We start from the raw sequence: 19,340 nt of genomic DNA on the forward strand, positions 1-19,340 counted from the left end.
TGATAAACAAAAACATCAAAATTATAAATATAGACTAAGTATTACTGATTTCCCCTTTTATCTCAGGCTCCAATATGGCTGCAGAAGGCACTGGAAAGAGCAAATGTCCCCTGTGGCCGAGTCCCTGACCTGGCTCATTCATGGTCAGTGAATGTGTGTCTACTCCCCACCCCCACTCCCATGGTTTCCCCTGTCCTTCCTGTGGCTCTCTTGGTCTCCTCTCATTTGGATCAAGTGTAAGGAGTCTAGGTCAATGGCAATGATCAATGAAAAGAGAAATAGAAAATAAAACATTTAAAAGTGGCCTTGAGCCCTGGCCAGTTTGGCTCAGCGGTTGGAGCGTCGGCCTGCGGTACAGAGAGAACCGGGTTCGGTTCTCGCTGGGGGCACGTACCTCGGTTGCAGTTTGTCCCTGGCCCTGGTTGGTCGTGCGGGTGGCAGCCACTCGATGTGTCCCTTCACGTCGATGTTTCTCTCTCTCTCTCCCTCCCGCTCTATCTGAACAAAAAATGGAAAAATGTCCTCGGGTGAGGATAAAAAAATAAAAAATAAAAGTGGCCTTGAGGGAAAGAATTGGGAATGAAATCTTCCACTTCTCCTGCATTTCATACCCTCCTTTCTCTCAGACATGCTTGTCATTCCCATGGAACTGCTCTCCCAGGTGGGCCTGAGGCACTGAGGACAGGTGGGACTGGGAGGTGGAGGGGGGCCCTGCTCAGTGTGAAAGCCCCTTCTCCCTTCTTCCCTGTTGTACCACGTCCCTTTGTTCCCATTTACCAGGACCAGGGCAGGCAGGGATGTTGGTGGAAATGTTGGTAGCTGGTATAACCCAAAAGAACTAGGAAGGGTATGATTTGGTCTGCATGGTGCTATCTCTGAATCTCCCCTTTCCTATTCATGAAAATCAGCAACCTAGAAGTTTAACTACTATTAACAGAAGAGGGCCCCCTCCTGCCTCCTCCCCGAGTCTGTAGAGCCTTGCCTTACATCTAATTCATGCATTGTCATCAGAGGGATGGTGACAGTAAATGCAGGAAAATGTTGTGCAACTCTAACCACACAAGCTGCAATGAAAAGAGGAAGTAAAGCCAGTGGAGTGAGAACAGGCTGAGTTGAAAAAGGATCAGAAACTCAAGGACAAAGGAAAATTTCAGAAAAGCTTCAAGAAGCAAATGGCCTAATGAGGAGGCCAAAAGGATGTCCTGGATGGGGCTCCTCGGCACATGGTGGAGAAAGAACCCAGGACTACGAGGAAGCCAGGAGGTATCGTCTGTACAACTCTGTAAACTTTTACGACTTTCAAATATATTCCCTTAGGGGGTTTCAGGGAGAATAGTATGTGCCCTCTGACAAGGCGCAGACACCAGAGCCTGCCACAGTCCTTGGATCATTCACCTGGACACATCGGATACCCTGTATCAGATATCAGCTCTTCTTCTGACCCAGAAAACTGCATATCCCTTATCACCTGCTCAAAACTCTTCACGATCTTGGCTCTTCTGTCGGCAGCTAATGGCTCCCTTTCACCAATGGAGCCTCTGCTGGCGACTGGAGCCTGCGTGGGTCAGCAAGGGAATCATACTCACAGTTATTGAGAGCCTGCTATATGTCAAGTATGTGCTTGGTACTTCAAACTTTCTCTTTAATCCTCACAATACCCTTTTAGGTAAATATTATAATTAACTTTTTTTTTTTTTAATTTTACAAATGAGAAAATTGAAACTTGAAGAAATTATGTGATTGCTCAAACTCACATCACTAGTGAGTGGTGGTTTCAGGAGTTGAACCCGGACCACAGGACAACACCCATGTCTTCTGTTCTTTCTGTTGCATTAGGTCAGCAGAGACTTGGGGAGGAGCCTCCATGCCCTCCTGCATCCATGGCAGACTCTGCTAACTGACCTTGGTGCTTGTTCCTGTTGAGCTAGGACTATGACTGAAGCACAGGCTACCTACAGAGAAGTAGAAATGATGATCCATGTCCTCGAGGGATTTTGTTTTGACACAGGTGAAAAGATAATACAGCTGTAGCAATGTAAGGCTATAAAAGAACCCCCAGCCATGAGTGCTAAAAAGATTCTGGTAGGCTTATAAACCATAGGAAATATATCCATCTTCTTTTGTCTGAAAGCTGGCCTTTCCCCCCACTTTTTGATTCCTTAGATTTTTTTCTCATTTTAGATGTTATTCATTTATTCAATCAATCAATTATCTTCTCTGTATATGAGAGTACAGCATGGAACAAGGCCAAGTTCCCACTCTCATGAGCTTAATTTCTAGTAGGGAGATTAGACAATAAGCAAGCGAGGGCACACCCATGCACACACATCAGCTGGTCATAGTGTGGTGAGAAGGCGAAGCAGAGAAAGTGGACAGGGGGTTGGGCAATCCTTTAGGTAGAGTTGTCAAGGCAGGGCCTTCTGAAAAGGTGGCATTTGAGCTGAATCAAGAAGGAATAGGGGGAGCCAACAGGACGTAGTCAAGGGCACCCAGGCAGAGGGAGCAGAAAGAGCCAAGGCCCTGAGCAGGAGTGACATGGTGTGTCTGTGGAATGGCAAAGAGGCTGGTGTGGCTGGAGGGCAGTAAGCTGGGGGGCGAGTGTAGAGCTGGGAAGTCCAGGGCCTTATAGTTGTGGGTAAGGATTTGGATTTTACTCCAAGGAAGGTGGCAGTCCACTGGAGAGAGCTGAGCAGAGTGGTGACGTGGTTGGACTTGTGCTTTAAAATGAGCACCTGGCCGGTTTAGCTCAATGGTTAGAGTGTCAGCCCATGGACCAAACAGTCGTGGATTCGATTTCGGTCAAGGGCATGTACCTTGGTTGCAGTTGGTCCCCGGCCCTGGTCAGGGCCATGCAGGAGGCAACCAATCAATGTGTCTCTCTCACATCGATGTCTCTCTCTCTCTCCCTCCCATTCTATCTGAAGATAAATGCAAAAATATCCTCAGATGAAAATTAAAAAAATAAAATAAAATAAGCCCCTGGCCCCCACATGGAGAACAGAATAGGAGCAATGTTTGCTGTCAGGACGCAAGCCCAGTCGTGCTGATGGGAGCTGGCGATGGCTTGAACCAGGATGATGTGGTGAAGGGGGCACAGGTGGCTGGACTCCAGGTATGTCGTGAAGGTGGAGCAGCCGGGATTTGTGGACAGATTGACTGTAGGGCATCACGGGCTTAATTGTGTCCCCAAATATTCATATGTTGAAGTCTTAACCCCTGGTACCTCAGAACGTGATTTTATTTGGAGATCAGCTCTTTAAAGTGGTACTTAAAGTGAAGTCATTGGGGTGGATCTTCAGCCAATATGCCTGGTGTCCCTAAAAGAAGAGGAATGAGGACACAGACATGCAGAGGAAAGGCCATGTGAAGACACAGGAGAGGGTGGCTATCCACACGCCAAGGAGAGAGGCCTCAGAAGAAACCAACCCTGTCGACACCTGACCTCAGACTTCTAGCCTCCAGAACTGTGAGAAAATAAACTTCTGCTGTGTAAGCCAGCCAGTCTGTGACATTTTGGGAGGACGGCCCTAGAAAGCTAAGACGTGGGCTGTGTGAGAAGGTCAGATGACACCCATTTCATGTCATGGTTAGAAAAGTTTGGGAGTTGGGCATATTCTTCACCCTGCACAGATGCACCAGGAGAGGTTGTCCTGCTGGGCTGTGCCGGGAAGAGTCTGCAGCCCACTGCAGCAGACACTGCAGCAGACACTGCAGCAGACACTGCAGCCCACTGCAGCCCACTGCAGCAGACACTGCAGCCCACTGCAGCCCACTGCAGCAGACACTGCAGCCCACTGCAGCCCACTGCAGCAGACACTGCAGCCCACTGCAGCCCACTGCAGCAGACACTGCAGCAGACACTGCCCGAGGAGCGCGGAGGGAGGCGCCCAGCCTGCCCGGCGACGGGAGGAACCAGCGGCCCAAGCCCGCGTGAACACCTTGCGGGCCCAGCGCCGCACTGGGACAGGAGCCTGCTCTCCGTTTCCTAGGAGGTCCTCTCCCTCCCTTCCCTCCGAAATCCCTTCTGTTCTGATTTCAGCCGCATCTGCCATGCCAAATGGATTTGGGTACAACTGAGAGATAGGAGTCACCATAATAGAAACCGAACCGTTCTTTGGCATCCCACCCAGGGACGTGACTTGGGCCCTGCTTCAGGGGGTTCTGAGGGGACGCATGTACTGCAGAAACATCTCCCCGCTGTGACTCCTCTCGACCCCTGGCTTGGCTGTGGCCACAGCTGCTCCCATCTCTGGGTCCGACACTGAGGAAGGGAGAAGGCCGCCCAGCCTCCAGACATCAAGTGGGGCTGCCCTGCGCTCTGTTCCCACGTGCTCCTGGCTGCTTTCTTGCACGAGAGCTCCCTCTCTCTAGGGACCTGGGGCCCCCAGGAGCTTGTGCTGGGACACGGTTTAAAGTGAACCCCGCTGAGCTTCTCTCGGTGTCAGTACCGGCCTCACCACCAGTCTGCCCACTTCAAGCTGGTGGGCATGACTCTTCCTTCAGCTGTGCTCTGTCTTCATCTGGAGAGCTGGCCCCAGCGCCGTTTCCTCCAGCTGCAGTGGACTTCAGGTTTTCAGGACCTGTTTCAAGGTCAGCAAACTATGGCCGGCCACCTATTTTTGTAAATAAAGTTTTATTGGGACACAGCACACTCATTCGTTTACACATTTCCCGTGACTGGGTGCTGCAAAGACCACGTGACCTGCAAGGCTGAAAACATTTGCTGTCTGGTCCTTTACAGAAAAAGCTCGGGTACCTCTGTGGTGGATTTAGTCCAGCTAACTCACAAGGTGGATGAGGGGATGGAAAAGACTGCAAAACTAAGTAAAGACTGTAATTGGCAATAATATTAACACTGCAATAAAAAGACAACAGGAGCCCTGGCCAGTTTGGCTCAGCAGTTAGAGCGTCGGCCTGTGGTCCCGAGAGACCCGGGTTCGGTTCCCGCTAAGGGCACGTACTTCGGTTGCAGTTTGTCCCCGGCCCTGGTTGGTCGTGCGGGTGGCAGCCACTCGATGTGTCCCTTCACGTCGATGTTTCTCTCTCTCTCTCTCTCTCTCTCCCTTCCTCTCTCTCCCTCCCACTCTATCTGTACAAAAAATGGAAAAATATCCTCGGGTGAGGATAAAAAAAAAAAAAAGACAACAGGAAAGTGCCAGGATGGATATTCTCCCACCCATACTACAAACTGCTTGTCAGGTAAAATTATTATCCTCTTATGGTCTTTTAAGAAGAGAGAGGAAGAGGGGGCAGGGGATCAGGTTGGAGGACAGTGAGGACCAGATAGATAGATAGATAGATAGATGATAGATACTAGATAAATAGAATTGTGGCTACAGGTTACATGCTCTTTTTTTTTTTTAATGCTGGGTGCATTTTCCCCCTTTTAATAATCACTTATTTAGCACTTTTTATGGGCAAACACTGTTCTTAGGGTTTCACATATATTAACTCATTTAGTTCTCAAAACAACCCTAAGAGGCATTCACTATTTTAATTGTTCCCATTTTATAGATAAAGAAATTGAGGCACAGAAAGTTTAAGTAATCTACCCAAAGTTACACAGTAAGTGGCAGGTGGGCCTGAATCCAAGCAGTTTGACTCCAGAATTTATGCTTTAAACTCCACATTACACTGCTTTTTTTTTTCTTCTTTTGTTAATCCTCACCCAAGGATATTTTTTCCATTGATTTTTTTTTTTTTTTTTTTTTTGATAGAGTGGAAGGGAAGGAGGGAGGGAGAGAGACAAACATTAATGTTTGAGACACATTGATTAGTTGCCTCCTGCAAGACCCCAACTGGGGCCGAGGATCAAACCTGCAACCTAGGTATGTTCCCTTGACTGGGAATCGAACCCGAGACCTTTCAGTTCGCAGGCCGACACTCTAGCCACTGAGCAAAACGGACCAGGGCTATACTGCTTTTCTTGATTATTAAACCAAAGATAGAAAGAAACTCTGCCTTAGTGGGTAGTCCTTTGGATGTGACTTGGCATCCCAGCTACCAGCCCTTAGCCGGACTCTGGTGCATGGTGAACGATTTGGGAGACTAGTCCTTCAAAAAAACTTTGACTTTTTAACTTCGAGGCACATGCCCAGGATGAATCCAGCAAATTTAGAAAGTAGCAGTGACCAGGTCCTCGAGCATGGAGGCCCATGGGGCCTTGCCTGAGGTTTCAGTGAGTGGGGAAGCAGTGGTTAGCAGCTGTCTCAGCTCTGAGCACCCAGGACAGCTCTCCTCTGCAGAGAGCTCCGGCTCCTAGGGGGCTGAGGATCTCCGGCTTGGCTCTCCATGGACAGTCACAATCCTCTCCCATCTACCCCTCTCTGGGCCTCAGTTTTTCCATCTGTAAAATAAGGAAGCTCAACTAGATGGTTCTTCAAGAGCTCTTCAGGGGTTAAAAATATTCTGATTCTAGATTTAAAGAAATGGAGAAAATATCCATGCCTTATTATTCTGTGTGTGTGTGTGTGTGGGGGGGGGTCCTTTATAAAACATTACGTTAGAATTTTGCAATTTTTATTTAAAAACACAGGTAGCAGAATGAAGGTATTTGTCCTCTTCACCACTTTGTCCTCATCCTTTGCTCTCTGCTACGGGAGAGGGTCTTTTAGCAGAAGAATTCACTAGGATTCTTCGTCAGACAGGGGATCTATTCCAAGAGACTGGAACACAGCCTCCTGGAATGGAGCCAGGGGTGCTCCAGGAGACGGGACCCCACAGGGCAAAGGGTTCCCAGCAGCTTCAACCAAAATGGGTTGAGCAGGAACCCTGAGGGGAGGGGAGAGGGGCAGGAGAGGATGGGAAACCTTCAAGGTAGACCATGTGTGAACTACAGTGCAGTCCCATGAGAGCAGGAGGAGTATTTAGAAGCATCCTCTGCACTTCTGTGTGCTCATGGTCTGTAAGGAGCAAGACAGAGTTCTGCTCATGCTCTGTGTCCTTCCAGATCTCAAGGCCATGACAGTACGTCCCATGAACATTTGAAAAGATAGCTGCTGCACAAACCCTGTTTATCTCTGCCTGGTTGGATTCTTCCGGATGACCTTTCTTTTTCTGTGTTGTGCTTTTCTACGCTTTCGAATATTTCTCTACTAGACATGCATTGCTTATATAATAAAAAATGTGTTTAAAAATATTACGATCTTATGAAATGTCTCTAATACCTTAATATCATATCTGGGAATAGACAAGTGCCTGTTGGTCCACAGGGGAGGATCTGGCTCCCTGCAAATCTGAAATGGCTGGACTGCTTGAGTGTGGCAAGGGGCTGCTGCTTCTCAAACAGTGTAGATGTTGAAAGGATCATTGTGCTCTCCAGAAATTCTCTGAACGCGGGTCTCTTGTTTCTTGCCAGAGTATACTCCCTCGGGGGATGGTTTTGCACAAACTGTGGTAGGGGCAGAAGTCTACCCATGAGCTGGGGAAGGGAGCTGCTGGCATGAGAATCATGAGCTCCCGAACTGGAGTAGTTTGGTGCTCTGTGAGCCTGAATGAACGTGCCAGTAGGTAGGACCAGCCTAAATTAATGGGTGCTCAGGAAATGGGGTGCACTTAGGAAGTTCTAAATTACTGCATGGCTGAGGTTTATTCAGATTATTTTTGTCGTCTGAGCTCACATTTTAGAAAATCCATTTAAAGCATATCTGCCTGATTTTTAGCCTTACTGAACTCTAGTGAATTTGGTAGATTTCTTCTTCCATTAGTGTCTTGCAAGCTACGGGACCACATTACAGGTGTCTGTCTCTCTGTCTGTCTCTCTCTCTAGTTTGGAGCTAAGCGAGAGATAGCGACTGGGCATCTCTGGGCCTCAGTTTCCCCATGTGAAAAGGAGACGGTCAATTCAATGTTAAAAGTGCCTCCAGCCTCCGAGGTTCCAGAGCAGAGGTTTGTTGAAAGAGGCCCAAGCGCTGGCGTTAGAAATTGTGTCATTTAATGGGTGAGGCACACTAGGGAACTGGGAAAAGAATGTCTTCACAATCAACACAAGGGCGCAGGCAATTAAGAAACACATTTAGTTGACGGCTTGCGTGTCTATTCCATTTGGAGGATAGATTCCTGAGGAGGGACAGGCTGAGTGGGCTGGCTGTCACCTGACCAGTGACAGCTATCCACTGTCCTTGCTTCGACTCCAGGCAACCGAAAGATCTTCACTTGGTTTTCCAAGACAGTTTCCCAGGCAAGAGGAGGGCAGGCTCTGGCCATTGAAAACTGACGGTCGTCTGTGGGAGCAAAATCAGATCACATACGAGAAAAGGCTGTAAAATTATATAAAGTAACATTCGGTGCAAAGGGATATCATCCTTGGTAATACCTTCATTAATTATTAATCACTCTCATGCTGATTTGATTAGTAGCCTTTGAAGCATTTCTTCAGAGCTAGTGAATCCTGGGTGACTCGGTAAATATGGAAATTCTGGATCTGCAAGGCTGATCCAAGGCGGAAATCACAAACATTTACATGGTGCTTTACAATTTTCAAAGTGCTTTCGCATATGGTATCCTGGTGACTCTAGGAGAGAGAGCACAGTGTTTTCCAGGGTCTAGTTCAGGAAGGCTCAGTGTTATAGAGGTAGGAAGGGTTTGGGCTGGCCTTCGGACCGGGGTCCAAATCACAGTGCTGCTGCTTCTGCAGGGAGTGAGTGCTGTTCTCCTATCCAAACCCCCTCACACATGGGCTCACACGTACACCCGGGATCATGCCCAGTGGGACAACTGAAGCAGGGATGAAAAGCAGAAGGCAAAGAGGAAAGCCAGTCTGGTCTGGAGCCCATGGAACCGCTGCTCTTTCTTGCTTCGAAGCGCACAGGGCTGCCCAGATGGCTGGCCTGTGGCCGGGTCGTTCAGCTTCCTTTAGCCCCCAGACTCAGGCTGGATCTGCCTGCTGCAGGTGTAGAAAGTACCCCTTCTTTTAAGATGGAATCTCGGGGGTGTTGGGTGCCTACCTGTCTTCCCCTGAAAGTGTGGCCTGAATGTGCCCGCTGAGGGGGGCTAGGGACCTCCGCGGGGAGGGTCCTCCCAGAGCAGCACTGCCTGGCCTAACTCACCTGGGCCTGCCTCTCAGCTGCTGGCGCTGCCAGTCTCGGGTTACGGAGGGGCGGGACCTCAGGACCTGGGGCCCTGTGTGCCCTGCAAACCTGAACTCTCCCATCTGCTGTGAGACTGCCCCCCGCCCTCCAGTAGGATCTGTGTGCCCAAACCTTTCCCATTCGCAGAGGGGAGTGGAAGACGCTGCCAGGCTGGGAATTTACAGCGGCTCAGACCGAAGATGAGCTGGCCCCACGGCTGCATCTCCCTTTGCTGCATTTACCTTGCTGCCTCCAGACTGAGCGGTAAGAGACGGAGGGTGGGCGACCATCTCTGCTCATCTGGGTCACTTCTTTGTTGGGAGGTGGGGTGGGCCGGGAAACAGAACCAGCGATCTCACTGCAAGGAAGTGTCCATGCTTCTCACTGACCCCCGCTGATCCCCGTAGGGATGGTGGAAAAATAGCTCTCATCCACCCAAAGCTTGTCCCCAGCTGATGCAGGGTCATCCCCAATTCTGGTCCTCAGTCTGTTGTTCTTTGCCTTGAAATACACACGACACTGAATGTTGATCCAGGTCCCTCTTTCTGAGCAGTTGTAGAAACGGCAGATGGGAAATATGCTCAGAAGTTGTTCAATGACCTTTTTGAAGATTATTCCAATGCTCTTCGTCCTGTAGAAGACACAGAGAATGTCCTGAACGTCACACTGCAGATTACACTTTCTCAGATTAAGGACATGGTGAGTACACAAAATTGTGACTTTTTGCTTAGAAGAAACTAATAGTGCTGTCCAAGGGGGTGTTTTACCTGGGAACTTGAAAGGGAACAGACAGCTCTGTGTGCAGGCTGGTGGGGAAGGGGACAGCTCTGTGTGCAGGCTGGTGGGGAAGGGGACAGCTCTGTGTGCAGGCTGGTGGGGAAGGGGACAGCTCTGTGTGCAGGCTGGTGGGGAAGGGGACAGCTCTGTGTGCAGGCTGGTGGGGAAGGGGACAGCTCTGTGTGCAGGCTGGTGGGGAAGGGGACAGCTCTGTGTGCAGGCTGGTGGGGAAGGGGACAGCTCTGTGTGCAGGCTGGTGGGGAAGGGGACAGCTCTGTGTGCAGGCTGGTGGGGAAGGGGACAGCTCTGTGTGCAGGCTGGTGGGGGAAGGGGACACCAGGGGAAGGAAGTGGTTTACAAAGTTAATTTCACTAAGTGTTTCCTATCCTGGACATCAATAGTAAATGTCTTAGATCATCTAAAGAAAGATGGTGATATATATTATATGATTCTATTTCTAGGAAATGTCCAAAATAAGCAACACCATAGAGACTGAAAGCAGAGTATCGGTTGCCAGGGGCCGTGGAAAGGACAGGGGAGTCGGGAATGACTGCTTAATGGTCTTAGGTTTTCTTTTTGGGGAGACAAAATGTTCTGGAATTAGATAGTGGTGATGGTTGCATAGCCTTGAGAATATTCTGGAAGCCACTGAATGGTTGAAACGTAAAGCCCCTTTAAAATGGTTTAAATGGTGCATTTTATGTTATGTGAATTTTATTTCAATTAATAAAAACAAAGGTGGTGTTTTAAGACCACATACCTTATTTAGTTCTTATATGTGTTTTTTAATTTATTTTTTATTTTTACTTTTTACCCTCACCTGAGGACATTTTTTGCATTTATCTTCAGAAAGAGCGGGTAGGAGAGAGGGGGGAAGAGAGAGAGAGAAACATCGACGTGAAGGAGACACATCGAGTGGTTGCCACCTACATGACCCCAACTGGGACGGGGACAAACTACAACCGAGGTAAGTGCCCTTAGCGGGAACCGAACCCAGGACTCTCTGGTCCGCAGGCTGACAATCTAACCACTGAGCCAAACTGGCCAAGGCCTTATATGTGTTTAATTACACAAAGTTATGAATCTTAAAATACTTTTCTGCTCATTGTAAACATTTCCTGATGTTCTCATTCACATGAATCACCAGTTGATCATTTTTTGGAGAAATTTGGGCAGTTGATTTCATGCAAAGATCTGATGACTTAAATATTTGTCCACTTGACATTCCAAACACTGAATGAAGTAGAAAAAAATATGGTGTTGGCAGTGCATCGAGGGATAGACTGAGAAAGTCCCACTTACTTATGAAAAACAGATTAGTGCTCTTGGAATTCCCGTGTGAAGAACAAGTTGTCTGGAGGTGGAGGCCATTTGGCTGAGGTGTCCACCGAACAAAATCACATCTGGGTTCATTGTGCAGGATGAAAGGAACCAGATTCTGACGGCCTATTTGTGGATCCGCCAAATCTGGAACGACGCGTATCTCACGTGGGATCGAGACCAGTATGATGGACTGGACTCCATCAGGATCCCCAGTGACCTGGTGTGGAGGCCGGACATTGTCCTGTATAACAAGTAAGAGCAAGACAGCAGTTTCTCGGGAATGAACTTGTTGATTTAACAGAATTTAAACATAACGGAGGAGGAATATTTAACATGTGTAAGTCAAGTATCAATTTCTGTTCCTAGGCCCTGAAATGATCGTCATAACATCTTAGATGATAAAATAATAGCTCATGAAAGCTTAGAGCGACATTCCCCTGTATAGAGGCTCTCTTCGTTTTCTAGGGCCACCAAAACCAAGTGCCACAAAGGGGGTCCTAACCAGCAGAAATGTGTTAGCTCACACTCTGGAGGCTAGAAGTGCAGATCGAGTGCCAGCCAGGTGGGCTCCCCCTGAGGGCCGCGCGGAAGCTGTGCCTGGCCTTCCCCTGCCGTCTGGCGGTTGCCGGCCACCTTCGCTGGTCCGTGACTTGTAGCAGCGTCACTCCATCTCTGCCCTCACTTCCCATGGCGTGTTTTCTGTATTGTCTCTGCCCGCATGTCCCTTTTATAAGGATGCGTGTTGGGTTAAGTGTCTACCCTACTACACCAGTGTGACCTCATCTTAACTAATCTGCAATGACTCTACTCAGAATAAGGTCACATTTTGAGGTGCTGGGGTTGGAATTCAACATATGAATTGAGGGGACATGATTCATTCCATAAGAGTGGTGATCCCTTCACCGAGATCCCGTATCAATAACAATGATACTGCTAAGGTTAAATCAGAATGGGCCGGCTAGCAGCTAGCCTGTGGATTTTGGAGTTTGTATGGAGTGGAGGATGAACTAGATTATAAGGTCACCAGCTGGCTGGTCTCAGAGCAAGGGGCCTTGAGTAAATGGGTAGGTGAGGGTTATGCTTCTCAAACTGTGAAGTGCACAGGAGCTAGTTAAAATACAGATTCTGACTCAGCGGGTCTGGGGTAGAGTTTTTTGTTCTGCGTTAAAATTTTTTTTTCTTTTATTAATTTTAGAGAGAGAAGGGAGACGGAGAGAGACAGAAACATCGATGAGAGAGAATATCGACTGGCCGCCTCCTGCGTGCCTCCCACTGGGGATCGGGCCCACAACTGGGGTATGTGCCCTGAAAGGGAATTGAACTGGCGACCTCCTGGTGCATGGGTCGATGCTCAACCACCAAGCCACACCGGCCAGTCTGTTCTGCATTTTTTTAAAATCCTTACCCAAGGATACTTATTTGCCATTTATCTTCATATAGAGTTGGGCGGCGGGGTTGTGGGGTGGGGAGCATTGGCGTGAGAGAGACACATCAATTGGTTGTCTCCTGCATAACCCCAACCAAGGCTGGGGACTGAACTGCAACTGAGGTATGTGCCCTTGACTGGAATTGAACCCAAGACACTTTGGTCCACAGGCAACTAACTGCTGAGCCAAACTGGCCAGGGCTGTTCTGCATTTTTATAAGTTCCAGATGTTTGTGCTGCTGGTGAAATGGAGCACATTTCAATAAGGAACCCGATTGTTCTGTCACAATTCAGGCTCGGTTGTCCCACCCTTGTCAAAGGGGCTTCTATCTCTTTTTATTCCGAAACTCAAGTTCTGTGGGTTGGGAAATGTTCCCTTTGGCTCAGAACAAGGTGAATGAGGGGCAGCGCAGGAGGGCTCTGCTAAGAGAGTGCTCAGCCTGCTAGTGGGCCTGAGGTTCCCGTCAGGAAGCAGCACTGGTGGCTGCAGCCTGGACTTCAGCCTCACTCCTTACTCAGAGCTCATGGCCTCGATCGTGCTGATCATTCCCCACTCTGAGTGGCCAGAAGAATCTTCCATATTCCTTCCCAAGCAAGATAGCACCCAAGTGCTGGTGCTTTATTATTCCAGTTCATCGCCCACCCACTTCCCGCACGCACACACAGACAAGGTGAGAATGAGCCATGTTACCCTTTACCTCCTCTCACCCACAGGGGTCAGGAGAGTAATCAGAGAATACAGTTTACGTAGATCACTTGTCGCATTCTATTAGTTCTAACAGTTCCTCCGAGAAAACAAACGATGCTGGCTCTCCTTTCCTTCCTGCTCTGATTGGCTGGAGCAGGGGCAAGCTTTACTGAAACACTTCTTTGCAAAGTTGTCTGGAAACCTAAGTTAAGCCTACCCCAGACCCCCTCATCAGAAAAGCCAGTTATATGTCCATGAGCTCACACATACCTACTCTGGCTTTGGTAAATTCTCTCCCCATTATCCTTCCCTTGAGATGTGTGGGTTCTGTTCCCCATCCTTTCACACACAGGAATCTTTTCACCACCCCATTATCAACTTTTTTCTGTTCCTCTGGGTTGTCTTTTTTATTTTCCATGCCCTCCTGTCACAAAACAGTTCTGTTGCATTCTCCTTCTCAATAACATCAGAGTTTTAATATTTAGAGGCAACTCTAAATATAGTTATGGTTGGATGTCATTTGTATTTTTTCTTTTTCTTTTTTTAAAATTTATATTATTGACTGTAGAATGTATTACAGATGTTCCACATTTTTCCTCCATTGACTCCCTCCTCCCCACTCTCGCCCCCCTCCCGCCTTTTCCCACACTATTGTCTGTGTCTATTGGTTATGCATATAAGTTCTTTGGTTTATTTCTTCCCGCCCCCCCCAACCTCTTTCCCTTTGAGGTTTGTCAGTCTAGCAATGAATTTGTACTTCTTAATCTCTTCACCCTTTTCACCCATTCCCCCAACCCCCTCCCATCTCGCAACCAACAAAATGTTCTCTGTATCTATGAGAATGTTTCTGTTCTACCTGTTCATTTTGTTTGTAGATTCCATTGTTGATAGATATGTATTCATTGCCATTTTGTTTGTTCATATATTTTATCTTTTTCTTCAAAAAGACCCTTCATAATTTCATATAATAACGGTTTGGTGGTGACGAACTTCTTTAACTTTTTCTTGTCTGGGAAACTCTTTATATGGCCATCGGTTCTAAATGACAGCTTTGCAGGATAGAGTAATCTTGGTTGTAGGTTCTTCCTTTTCATCATTCTGAAGATTTCTTGCCACTCCCTTCTGGCCTGCAAAGTTTCTTTTGAGAAATCAGCTGACAGCCTTATGGGAACTCCCTTGTAGGTAACTAGCTGCCTTTCTCTTGCTGCTTTTAAGATTCTCTCTTTGTCTTAAACCTTTTGCATTTTGATGATGATGTGTCTTGGTGTGGGCCTCTTGGGGTTCATCTCGTTTGGGACTCTCTATGCTTCCTGGACTTGTATGTCTGTTTCCTTCACCATGTTTGGGAAGTTTTCTGCCATTATTGTTTCAAACAGGTTTTTGATTTCTTGTTCTCTCTCTTCTCCTTCTGGCACCCCCAAGATACAAATGTTGGAACGCTTGAAGTTGTCCCAGAGGCTTCTTACACTATCCTCATTTTTTTGGATTCTTTTTTGTTTTTGCTGTTCTGAATGTGCGTTTTTTGCTTCCTTATATTCCAAATTGATGGTTTGCTTCTTGGATTTACGTACTCTACTATTGAATCTGTGTAAATTATTCTTTATTTCAGTTAATGCCTCCTTCATTTCTGACTGTGCATCCATCATTTCTGACTGGTCCTTTTTTATGCTCTTGAGGCCCTCACTAAGTTCACTGAGGTTCTCACTGAGTTCATTGAGCATCCTTATAAACAGTATTTTGAACTCAGCATCTGTTAGGTTGCTTATCTCCATTTTGCTTAGTTCTTTTATTGGGGTTTTGTTCTGTTCTTTCATTTGGGACCTGTTTCTTTGTCTCCTCATTTTGGCTGCCTCCCTGTGTTTGTTTCTGTGTATTACTTAACGAGCGATATGGGGCTAGCTGAGACCAGATGTTGCTCATTTGAAAGAATTTAGGAAAAACCTGAAGCAGGATCCAAGACAGGACAATCCTATGGTTAAGCAAGTGGCAACAGCTTGGGTGGGCCTGAAAGTTGGGTGGGGCGGGGCCTCAGGGAGTCACCAGGGCGGGGCTACCAGTGTGAGCCAGGTTGCTGGAGTCCCAGATATGGTGACTGTCTGCCGTCCCAGGGCAGGGCTCACCAAAGGAACAAAGGCCTCTGACAGCACGTTTGTCTGGAGAAAGCCCCCTCTCCAGCCCTCGCTCCAGTGCCAAACAGCTCAGTTCTTCCCTGTATGTCTCTGGTGCCCCTCGGGCTGCCTCCCCTCCAGGCTTAGAGGGAGAGAGTCCGATAAGTCCGTGCGCGGGCCCTTTAGGGAGCTGCCTGGGGCTCCAGCTGCCTCAGCCTCCCTGAGCCTCAGTTCCTGCTGGTTTTTCCATTCAGAAGTTATGGGGATTCTCTTCCTGGCACTGGAACCCTGAGCGGGGCACCTGGTGTGGGACAGGGACCCCTCACTCCTCAGGGAGGACCTCCTGATTTTTATCTGCCACACGTGGGTGTGGGACCAACCTGTCGTGGCCCCTCGCCCCTCCTATCAGTCTGGATGTGGCTGCTGCTTTAATTCCGTAGTTGTAGGACTTCCATTCAGCTTGATTTCAGGTGGTTTTGAATGATGGTTGTTCTGTAGTTTAGTTGTAACTTGGATGTGGTTGTGGGAGGACAATACTGCAGTTACCTGCGCCGCCATCTTGACCGGAAGTCCCATTTGTATTTTTTCAACCAGTGAAATGAGAATTGAAGAGAGTTATATGATCAGACAAAGGAGGGACCTCCCAGTTATAGTCACTTTCCTGCCCCTGGTCATTCTAGCTGAATCCCTAGACCTACCGAATCTTCTGATCCCAGATATAATGTCACTGCTTCCCAGAAGCTGGTATAGAACCTTGTAGACCATGAAATGGGCTTCCTGAGTGGTGGGGTGTGGGGGAAGATAAGAGATATAAAGCAGGTGATCCAGTCAGGTATGATAAAGATAGTTTAGGAGAAAGATGGTTAACATCTAGATTCACCATGGGGCTAGACTTGTTAGGGAGTGATTGGGATGGTGATGGGCCTGGAAGCTACTTCCTGTGAGTATTGGTTGAATTTGATGATGCTTAGTTTGGAAGAGAAGAATCATTGGGAAGACTTGATGACTCTCTCAGGCAATCAAGGTAGAGAAAATAAGGTAGAGAAAAGAGAGAAAAATTTCCAGAGGAGAAAATCCAAAATAGTGAGTAGAAATTAAAGATAAGCAATTTAAAAATAATAACTAATAGCTTGAGCAATAAAATTTCCCAAGAGGTAGTGAGCTCTTCAGGAATATAATAGTTCCAGCAGATACTGGCTCTGTTACCAAATCAGTAAAGGGATAAATATATTGGGGCTCAAATTTCTGGTGACATAGTTTAGTATAAGTATATGGCAATATAACAGTTAGTGCAAGTGGCTACAAGTATTCCTGACATTTTTAGATTAGGTAAAGTGAGCATTATAGAAATTCCAAATGTGCAATTATTAAGGAAGCATTCTAATTATTGGGTTTTAATACTTGGATTTTAGACCTAGTGAGGAATTGAGTGTCCTATTGTATCCAGAAAGATTTTCTAGAATTTAGCTTTAAAATATCAGTTAAGTAGCCTAGATTAGTGATTTTCAATCAATGTGCTGCAAGAATTTTTAAAGCATGCAATACCCGCAACACCTGACTTAGTCAGGGGCACTGACTTTTTTCCCCTTAGATTGTCAAATAAAAAATGACAGCAGCCAACACAACAATAGCCATCTGGTGTGAATGAATCAAAATTATACCTATTTTTTGTCAGATCGGAATTTTAGTGCCGCCGAATTGTAGTAATTAGTTTATGTGTGCTGTGCGGTAATACAGGTTGAAAATCGCTGGCCTAGGTGATTGAGAGGATGGCAAAACTTTTGGGTGAGACTGAAAATAAAGGCGGAGGAAGAGGGAACAAGTTTGGAAAAAGTGATGACGAGTTTGGTGTGGGACCTGTTCAGTTTGGGGGACCAAATGAACAGACACATAGTAACAACCAATAAAGAAATTGCAAAGGCAAGTCTTACACCTGGACAGAAGGTCAGAGATAGAGATATTAGAAGCTCTTGAACCCCTTATAGAACTACTCAAGGAAGGAAATAAAATGGCTGAGCATTAAACTGAGGAAACTCTTTTGTTGAAGAAATTTACAGAGGACACTTAGAAGAAATGGATAAAGGGGTAGAAGGAGATCTGAGAGAGAGAGCTGTGTTGTAAAAACCAAGTGAGAAAGGATGCTAGGAATAGGCCACAGTGTGAAATGCGTGGGAAGAGTTGAACAGGATAGGGACTTAGAAGAGGTCTTTAGATTTGCCTGTTAATGGACCTTTGAAGGAGGACATGCTGGGAAGAAGCCAAATTGCAAGAATGCAAGCCAGATGGGGAAGTAACATCAGCAGGTGTCAGTTACTCTTGAGAGCAGTCTGTGGGAAGAGAGGAGACTGGTGGGAAGAGCCTGGGAAGAAGGGAGGTTGGTTGTAGAGACCTAGGAACAAAGTTGGGAAGGAATTGGAGGAACCAGAGAGAATAAGAGAGACCAAGAGAGGTGAAATCCTGAAGGAGACTTGGGAGGAAAGGAAGCACAGTACCCAAGAGAAGACAGCCTTGGAAGAGAAGGGAATTTCCTCATAATATGGAAGAGCACAAAGGGATACTTGAAAGATGAAGACATTAGAGATGGAACAGGGGTGGATTGTGAGATTGAGTAAACAGACAAGTCTTGCTAAGGGTGCAGGCTCTCTCTGGTGAATGAAGAACTGGCTGTTCTCTTCTATGCCAGCGTACCCCTCTAGTTCTTGGGTGGGATTCTTAGCTCAAGTGCAAGATGACTAGAATCAGCTCAGTCTTTGCCTGGCTACAGCACAGGAGGAGGGGCTGCCTGAAGGGCACTAGCAAAGTAGCTGAGGAAAGGGAAAAAAAGAGAGAAACAATGGAAATATTTTCTTAGGCCAGCGGTTCTCAACCTGTGGGTCGCAACCCCTTTGGGAGTTGAACGACCCTTTCACAGGGGTCGCCTAAGACCATCGGAAAACACATATTTCCGATGGCAATTTATAACAGCAAAACTACAGTTATGAAGTAGCAATGAAAATAATTTTATGGTTGGGGGTCACCACAACATGAGGAACTGTATTAAAGGGTCGCAGCATTAGGAAGGTTGAGAACCACTGTTTTAGGCCCTTATAGACTAAGACTTAGGGTCACGCTGTTCTCTTGACCTTCATTTTGAAATCGTGTCCATTTAATTGTTTCATATTCTAGTTGAGAACATGGAACCCAGTTAGTTACAGAGGGAAGGGGAAAAGAAGAAAGTAACATATACTGGACACTTACTATGTGTTGGCCAGAGTTGGGGCTTTGCAAAGTGTCCAATCCTAATCCTTGAAGCCTGTGACTATTCTTTTGTATGTGTGCAATTTTTATTAATTTTTTTTGTTACAGATATTTCTTCTCCCCCCCAGTCACCTTCTTCCCGATCCTGTGCCCACCCCCAGCATTGTTGTCTATGTCCATTTGTTACGCATACATGAATATAAGTTCTTATTTTATCTCATAACTCTCCACCTCACCCCCCTCCTCTGAGGTTTGTCAGTCTGAATCATACTTCTCTATCTCTGGGTCTATTTTGTTCATCAGCTTATTTTGTTCATTATATTCCACAGATAAGTGAGATCATGTATTTGTCTTTCTCTGATTGGCTCATTTCGCTTAGCATAATACTGTCCAGGTCCTTACATGTTATCTCAAAAGATAAGAGATCTCTCTTTTTTACAGCTGCATAGTGTTCTGTTGTGTAAATGTACCACAGCTTTTTTTATTTTAATTTTTTTATTAATTTATTTTTGTTACAGATGTTTCTCCTTTTTTTTCCCATTAACACCCCCCTTCCCATCCCCCACACTCCATAACCGGCTTTGTAGTCTGTGTCCATCGGTTATGTGTACTTGCATATAAGTTCTGTGGTTTATCTCTCCCCTCCCCCCACCACCCCCTCTTCTGAGGGTTGTCAGTCTGTACCCTACTTCCATGTCTCTTGGTCTAACCAA

The 19,340-nt window shown here is 46.8% G+C and overlaps 1 protein-coding gene across 1 annotated transcript in view; it reads left to right on the plus strand.

The window, feature by feature from the left end:
- The first annotated feature begins 1,136 nt into the window (after positions 1–1,136).
- Positions 1,137–19,340, plus strand: part of CHRNA9 (cholinergic receptor nicotinic alpha 9 subunit) — a 31,583-nt gene continuing 13,379 nt past the window's right edge. Inside the window, exons 1-4 of the mRNA XM_036279674.1 lie at positions 1,137–1,263; positions 9,216–9,332; positions 9,622–9,767; positions 11,266–11,420. Of these exons, the coding sequence (XP_036135567.1) occupies positions 1,224–1,263; positions 9,216–9,332; positions 9,622–9,767; positions 11,266–11,420 (458 nt within the window). The 5' untranslated portion in view covers positions 1,137–1,223. The remainder of the gene's footprint in view (positions 1,264–9,215; positions 9,333–9,621; positions 9,768–11,265; positions 11,421–19,340) is intronic.

The sequence above is a fragment of the Molossus molossus genome, unplaced genomic scaffold, assembly GCF_014108415.1.
Source record: "Molossus molossus isolate mMolMol1 unplaced genomic scaffold, mMolMol1.p scaffold_m16_p_1, whole genome shotgun sequence".
Lineage (NCBI taxonomy): Eukaryota > Metazoa > Chordata > Mammalia > Chiroptera > Molossidae > Molossus > Molossus molossus.